Consider the following 8421-nt stretch of genomic DNA (forward strand, 5'->3'; position numbering starts at 1 on the left):
CAGAAAAAAGGATTTACCGAATAGATATTGATAAAAATTACTCGAGATGGACTGGGATACATATTCTAGAATAATATAGAAGGAGTATTATTTTTTCATGTAAGTAGATAAATCTCTAAATAGAGACACTTCTTTTTCTTTAGGGACTCGGGTTATTTTCTTTATGGTATAGAAGGAGGTGAAATTAGGTTCCCTTTTCTTTATCGTAACTCAAAGTAGCCACAGAATAACTTATTCTGCGACCAGCTATAGAATAGTACGTCTATGGGTAAGGCTATTCTGCAGTTGGCCATAGAATAACTTATTCTATAGCCACCTTGATTTACGATAATATTTGTACCAATTTACAATAACATGAATATGCATTTACGATACTCGTGTTACTACAACTCACGGTGATATTTACGATAATGTTATAGTAAATCACTTAGTAAGGAGTTACTGTAATCTCGTAAATTAGCATGGTAATTATCGTAACTCAAAGTAGCCACAGAATAAGTTATTCTATGGCCAGCTGCAGAACAGTAGTTCTATATATATATATATAGTTTACCTTCGTAGCAACTATTCCTTCTATTTCTGAGTGGTATAATAATGTCTTTGCTGGTTTCTCGTAAGTGTATCTTCTCCCACCCAGCTCGATTCAGCTAAAGCCTACCTTCTTTTTGTAGGATTTCTATTTGTTTATGTTAGATCTGGCTCCATCCCTTGAATCCACTTATCACTAGCTATCGCAAGATAGGCATGCATGAGACCTATGCTACGCAAGCCATTTTTCACAAGGTACGAGGGTCAGGATAGCTCAATTGGTAGAGCAGAGGACTGAAAATCCTCGTATCACCAGTTCAAATCTTGTTCCTAGCACAGAAAAAAGGATCTACCGAATAGATATTGATAAAAATTACTCGAGATGGATTGGGATACATATTCTAGAATAATATAGGAGTATTATTTTTTCATCTAAGTAGATAAATCTCTAAATAGTGACACTTCTTTTTCTTTAGGGACTAGGTTATTTTCTTTATGGTACAGAAGGAGGTGAGATTAGGTTCCCTTTTCTTCATTTTTTCATTTCTTATTGTGCTATTCCGAATATTTTTATATTCTTGCTTATCTTATCTTACTTTCCTAGTTGTTCTAAGTAATGCGTGGGGTACAAAGTTCGTGGTAGGGAACTTCTTTGAGTCATCATATTTTTTTGTTTATACGAAGGAAATGAATATGTGATTTTCCAAATTAGAGAATCGAAATGAAGCCCTTTTTTGCTCAGTCTATCTGGATCCTTTTGTATAACAGGAATGAATTCTAATATAATAGGTATTCCGTTTCGTCTAGGAACATAACGTCAAAATTTTTCTTGACTTGAATAAAATCTGGAGTTGTGTTGTATAAGTGAGCATGAATTTATTATCATTCAATGAGCATCTTGTATTTCATAGAAATTGGGGGTTATATAGTCCTTACGTAAAGGCCAGCCTATCCAACTTTCTGGCATTAGGATACGTTTAAGGCGTGGATAATTCTCATAAGAGATTCCCACCATATCATAAGATTTGCGTTCTTGAAAATCGGCACTTCTTCAAATCCAGAAGATAGACGGGATTCTAGGATTATCCTTTTGGGCAAAACCTTTTAGCCTGATTTCTATTTCTAGTTCTAGACACCTCTCAAACTAGCCTTTTTGAGGGCTTGCACATTCAAACTGAGATTGAATATTCATAGTCTCAAATCAACTACTTTTTACTAGGTTTCTTTACTCCACTTTCACTCTTCCAGAAGTGAGGCTAAGACGGAGGTTAAGACAGGCTTGTCGGGCTCACTCACCTCCTACGCTTTGTTATAGCCCACGTAGGGCTGCGTATAACATAAATTGAGACTGGCAAAGACCGTCTGGCGAAAACGCCGTAGGCGCGAAGCGTGGTGGGCCTGCGCCGGGGAAGCATAGGGAGGAAAGGGAGCCCAGACGGTGGAAGAGCCAGGGGAGGCCGGGTCATTTGATGGAAATGGAAGGTCCGAGCAGCTCATTCATTCTTGGAAAAAGAGGGGGGTGCGAGCCAATGTATCAATGAATAGATTTTGGATCAGTGATTCACCAGCCACTATATTCTTGGATCCCATCATATTCTCAAACCTGGTGGCTCGCTTGATTGGCAGTCCTGTAAGCTCATCTTGCATACAAATTTTTGGGGTACCAAGGCCTGCATCCACCAAGAACATTTCTTCCCTTAAGCGTAAGCGTAAAACTGAAGAGTATTTGATGCTTTGGGTGTTACCTTTCCTTTCCCTATCTCAATTCCTCGTCCATTCCGTATGGATTCTCCACCGTCCCCTACAAGCTAAAGTAAGGGAACAAACTATGCCAGCTCAAGCTAGAACTCACTTAGAAGGTCAGGAAAGAGCGACTTTTCGGGAGATCTCCTCCAAATCACCAGTACGACTATCGAAATCATGAGCATCAGCATGTAGGTTCTAGATCCAAGTGGTAGTATCGGGGCCCTTAGCTATTGTTCTTGAGAAATGCCCGGGTCTGGCCCATTCCTCAAATGATGTTTTTACAGGATCCATATCCACAACAATTTGAACTTCTAGTTCTAACGGGCGAATAATCATTAAGTCCTCCTCTTTCCGGACAAGACATACAAAGAGACCCTAGAATCCTAGCAAGAAAATATCCCTCATTTTTAGGTAATTGAAGTGGGATTGACGAATAATATATAAAAATAATAATTTTTATTAGTGTCTCATAAAACGAAATGACATGGGGCGTGGCCAAGTGGTAAGGCAGCGGGTTTTGGTCTCGTTACTCGGAGGTTCGAATCCTTTCGTCCCAGATTTTTTATGATGAAGCGAAAGATAAAATCGTATTGTGCCCTGCATGACACTAAAGTTTATTAAAGAGAATAATTATCTCTTATGAACTCGTAGATTAGATGCATTTCTAAGCATTTTTATCTTTCTCAGAAAACAAAAAAATAAAGTGTCAAGTCCAGTCAAATTTAATATCTTTATTTTCATGAAATATTTTTGTCTATCAGGCACATTCAGGATATGCCCCTACTACTCATTACTCATATGTGTTTTGAATATGTGTTTTGAAATTTGAACTTTTTTGATAAACTTTATACCCCGTATCTATGAAGTGGGAATTCTTACAGGATCTATTTGACACCCAATATGAAAGAAAAGAAGTACCCCCCTATTTATTTTCCAAAAAAAAGAGAAAATCCTTTAGCTGGATAAGGGGCGGATGTAGCCAAGTGGATCAAGGCAGTGGATTGTGAATCCACCATGCGCGGGTTCAATTCTTGTTGACTCATATAAGGCTCGCGATCGGGTGCATCGTTGACTCGGGGGCGGTTCCATACCCATTCTATCCGGGCCTAAATGCTGGAGTTTCAGAATGAAGTCTACTTCTTACTGACTTTCTTAGAATGCTTCCTATATTCTTAACACATTGACGTCTAAGGCTAAGCTTTCTTTCTAATGGTAAGCCGGGGATGTAATAGTCCACCTCACCCTAGCTCTCTTTACGTTGATATAGGTTGCTTTTTTATGACTAGTCCCATATAGATGGTAGGCCTTATTTTCTACCTCCTCTACCTAGTCTCACTTTTACTAAGGAGGGAGAGAAGAGGCCGGGTTCTCCGGGACGGAAGACATCTCTCACTCGTACATATATGGATGGGGAGGCTACCTCTACAAGGGCAGAGATTTTGGCAATAGCAAAGGGGATCCAGATGATTGAAGAACAAACTAACTAACAATCTAAATCCAGCTTTTATTTGGGTTGTTGGACCTTCAGGCTTCGGGTTAGGTCATTAGGATCAAGCTTATCATGGATAGGTTCTGAAAAGGGCCTCGGCCTTCCTATGAAATAAAGAGGGTGATTTTTTATACTTTTGATGCACAGTCTCTCGTCTATTTGCCCAATTCAGACTTGGTAATTCAACGTATACACACGAATTGGTAGGTGAGGGTGGGAGGTTCTATTTTTGAAGAATAAGGAAGAGGAATAGAATCTCATTCATGTGTTCATGCTAATAGAAGAGCGGATCCAATACACATACATAAGGCATGGGTTGTTCTTAACAGCGATGGCTATTCATTTAAGTCTTCAGGTAGCACCACCGGATCTTCAACAAGGTGGAAATTCTCGTATAGTATAATAGTAGTAGACGGCAGTAAATCCTACAACGGTACTTCCGTGGAGATACGATCCTACAATTTGAATAGTTACCAGCCAAGAAAAGACTACTAAAAAATCTGCTACTTCGTTTCCAAGCAAGCAAAGCGCCGCTACTTATTTCTTTCACTTCAATTCTATTGAATTCTTTTTTTCATTAATAGTTTGGAAGTCAATTTAGAAAAGCAAGCAAAGCGCCGCTACATAATCAGCTACTTCTAGTTGGTAGCTGTGGGTCCACGATCTATTCTTGTTGGTTTGGATGGAGAGCGGCTTGATGTCATGGAGAAGGGCCTAACTAAGGGCTAAACTAAACCTAGAACCTCCTATATATAGTTTTGGATGGGTATAGCAATGCGACTTTGTTTCACAAGCTTGTTAGCACGTGCAATTTGCTGAGAGGAATGAAGTACATGTGAATGCAGCTTTTAACAAAAGGCTTTCTTCAAAGGAAACTTTCGAGAGGGTTGACCAGTCCATTTATCATTCCATCACTCCCCCAAGCAAGCTCAGGAGTTCAGGTGGATCATCGCCATTTAGCTGCTTTACCTTACGTCATATTGGCACTGCCACTGAAGATATCTTTTTTTTTTTCGGGTTCCCCTCCAACCTTTAGGAAAGATAGCTGTTTAGCAATAACCCTCAAACAATGTAAACTCTCAACTCTACATGTTAGAGGGAGCTAAATCAATAGGTGCTGGAGCTGCTACAATTGCTTTAGCGGGAGCTGCTATCGGGATTGCAAACGTTCTCAGTTCTTTGATTCATTCTCTGTGTGTGTGTGTGTGTATATATATATGCATGTGTGTGTGTGTGTGGTGGGGGGGGGGGGGGGGGGGGGGGGGGGGGGGGGCATATCACTGGTGAATGCTTACCAGATATGATATATACATCTAAGTTATGTACCGCAGAGAACACCGCCTATTGACCAATTACTTCATTCACTAGCGATGCCCATATCGTGGCTATTCCACCAACACCGCAATCAAAATCCGAAGCCGGCTGCATGTTTGTACATTGGACACACCTTCTCATGAATTATATACCAGCTGAAACCAGCTTAGCTGCAGCAGAATTGGACCAGTAGTAACCTCACACATAAAAGTTGGGTGGCATACATCCTTGTCCGTGACCCCCACCCACCGTAAACCTATAGACACCAGAAAATCTCGTTGTTTCAAACACAGGGTACTAACGTGAACAAGGTCTCAGCAGCCATTTTCGAGCCTGTTCGGCAGGACTGAAAAATAAGTCAAAATACTGTTCCGGTTGGTTATTGTGAGAGAAAAATAATGTTCTGTCTGGAAACACTGTTCATGTGATCAGTGCTTTTGTGAGTGGGCTGGCCAGCCAGCCACCAGCTAGCGAACACCCTCCTTCATTTCTTACAGTATGTTGAAAAAATTCGCAGTCTCGCTTCTAATAATTTTATTAATTTAGGTAGCTAATAAGTACTTGTAGCTGGTGTTGTTGTTAACGCTCTACTTCTTCCATTTGTAAAATATGAAGTTTTTGACATTTATATGCATGCATGATCCCCAATATGTATATAAATTTGACCGCAGCTTTTTATATTATTTATTTATGAACATGATAATAGGTTCGCAATTTGTAAAATTATATGCACTACAAAAATACTTTTCACTACATAGTACATCATGTTTATGTATGATCAACTTTAAGTAAGGGCATGTTTGGGACTATTACACTTCACACTTTTTCAGCTAAACAGATGCGGCATGCGGCTCCACAAACTCTGCTCTAGAGGGAAAGAAAATGTGTGATTAAGAGAGTACCTAAAGATGTGCTCTAGAAACGGTGGATTTTTTTTTTTAAAAAAAAGGGTGAGCGATGGGTCCATCTGACCCTGGTGCGCCCATATACTGGATCTCCGACGCGTGGCAGGGAAAAAAAATCGAACGCTCCCGAGAGCATGGCACCGGCTGACTCTCTCGGCTCCTCACGTACTTCAGCTTAGGGGTGACGCTCCCGCAGTCCCGTGGTCCCGTGAGCGTTTGATTTTTTTTTTCTCTGCCACGCGTCAGCGATCCGAGGTGCCCCGTAGGTTAGATGGACCCCTCGTCCACACTATTTTTTTAATTTATTTTTGTGAAGTTGCTCCAATGTAAAGTTTATAAAGCAAAGAGCTTATTCGGCTGGCTGGCTAACTTTTTTTTTTCAGCCGGAGCAATGATTTCTTTCACAAAAAAAATTAGCTGCTACAGTGTTTTCGGTTGCTACAGTATAAAATTAATGCCAGTGGAACAACTTCAAAGTTAGTGCAGCAGTTTCAAAGAGACCCTAAATAACTTAACTCCTTCGCATGCATATGCATGGTTGTTGACTCCTTGGCATACATATGAATGGTCGTTGACCGGTTCAAGTCAGTCCCCAGCAGCTCGGCGGCAGCCAGTTACGTACCACTGTCCACAGGTATAGCCTATAGGAATCCACATGAACGCATGTCCTTGTATGCGGAACGCTGCGAACTGAACGAGATCATCACCACGCACGTCGTACACTGGTACTGCTATGCTATAAATAGAACGCACCTCCTGCTAGCTTCTCCAAACCACGCAAAACCATCGATCCCTCTCTAGCTAGCTAGTCCATCTCATACTTGCTGCTCTCAGCTAGCTAAGCTACCTAGCTAGAGCCCAGCCCCCAGGAGCGAGCGGGAGAGCTATAGCTAACAGCTCGTCGGTGTGTCGTCGTCCATGGGGAGCGCACCGGCCACCGTCCACGAGATGAGGCGTGCGCAGCGCGCGGATGGGCCAGCCGCCGTGCTCGGCATCGGCACGGCGAACCCGCCGACGTGCTTAGCCCAGGACGAGTACCCTGACTACTACTTCCGCGTCACCAACAGCGAGCACCTCACCGACCTCAAGGGCAAGCTCACCAGGATCTGCAACAAGTCCGGCATCAAGCAGCGCTTCATCCACCTCAACGAGGAGCTGCTCGCCGCCAACCCGGACTTCACCGACCGCACGCGGCCGTCCCTGGACGCGCGCGTGGACATCGCCTCCGCCGCCGTCCCGGAGCTGGCCGCGTCTGCCGCGGCCAAGGCCATCGCCGAGTGGGGACGCCCCGCCACCGACATCACCCACCTCGTCTTCAGCACCTACTCCGGCGCGCGCGCCCCGAGCGCCGACCGCCGCCTCGCTTCCCTGCTGGGACTCCGCCCCACGGTGTCCCGCACTATCCTCAACCTCCACGGCTGCTACGGCGGCGGCCGGTCGCTCCAGCTCGCCAAGGAGCTCGCGGAGAACAACCGCGGCGCGCGCGTCCTTGTCGCCTGCTCCGAGATCACGCTCATTGCCTTCTATGGGCCCCAAGGAGGCTGTGCCGACAACATCCTCGGCCAGGCTCTGTTCGGCGACGGCGCCGGCGCTGTCATCGTCGGCGCCGACCCCGTCGCCCCCGTCGAGCGCCCGCTGTTCGAGATGGCCTTTGCCTCGCAGACCACGATACCGGAGACCGAGGACGCCATCTCCATGCAGATCAACAAAGGTGGCATGGAGTACCACATCTCCAACCAGGTGCCTCGTCTTCTGGGGTGCAACGTGGAGCGCTGCCTTGTCGACGCGTTTCACGCGCTCGGCGTCAGCGCCGCATGGAACGACCTTTTCTGGGCGATCCACCCCGGCGGCCGTGCCATCCTGGACCACATCGAGGGAGTGCTCGGGCTGGACGACCGCAAGCTGGCGGCGAGTCGCCACGTGCTCAGCGAGTTTGGCAACATGAGTGGCACCACGGTGATCTTCGTGCTCGATGAGTTGCGCCGCCGTCGCGCAGCGACGGCCAAGCAGGGAGGGGAGGCGCCGGAGTGGGGAGTGATGATGGCTTTTGGACCGGGAATCACAATCGAGACCATGGTGCTCCACGCCCCTAGCAACCTCGACCTGGAGGGAAATTAACAATTTAAACATCAACCAAAAGGACTATAACTTCTATATAAACATCAACCAAAAGGACTATAACTTTTATATAAACCCGGTATAGAGGTTGCCCTAGCTAAAATAAGGTCCTTACGGCTAATTCATGGACCATAAGGTGGAGTGTTAAATTTGTTCCTTAATTGTCAGCGTGTTATTATATTGTTGTGTTATATTTATGTTTGTTTAGTCTATGCCTCTATATACCTATATATAATAATATTAAAAACAGAAAGATTATCCGTCTGTGATCACTTTCTCCCTTGTCTGTCATTCCTCACTCCCACTCCTTTCCTTACGTCC

General features: G+C 44.5%; 1 protein-coding gene across 1 annotated transcript; it reads left to right on the plus strand.

Moving 5' to 3' along the window:
* The first annotated feature begins 6796 nt into the window (after positions 1 to 6796).
* On the plus strand, positions 6797 to 8127 carry LOC136463549 (bisdemethoxycurcumin synthase-like). The gene has a single exon (XM_066462539.1). It carries the CDS (start codon positions 6901 to 6903, stop codon positions 8098 to 8100), a length of 1200 nt encoding a protein of 399 aa, XP_066318636.1. The 5' UTR covers positions 6797 to 6900; the 3' UTR covers positions 8101 to 8127.
* Positions 8128 to 8421: the final 294 nt, after the last annotated feature.

Source organism: Miscanthus floridulus, chromosome 7, assembly GCF_019320115.1.
Source record: "Miscanthus floridulus cultivar M001 chromosome 7, ASM1932011v1, whole genome shotgun sequence".
Lineage (NCBI taxonomy): Eukaryota > Viridiplantae > Streptophyta > Magnoliopsida > Poales > Poaceae > Miscanthus > Miscanthus floridulus.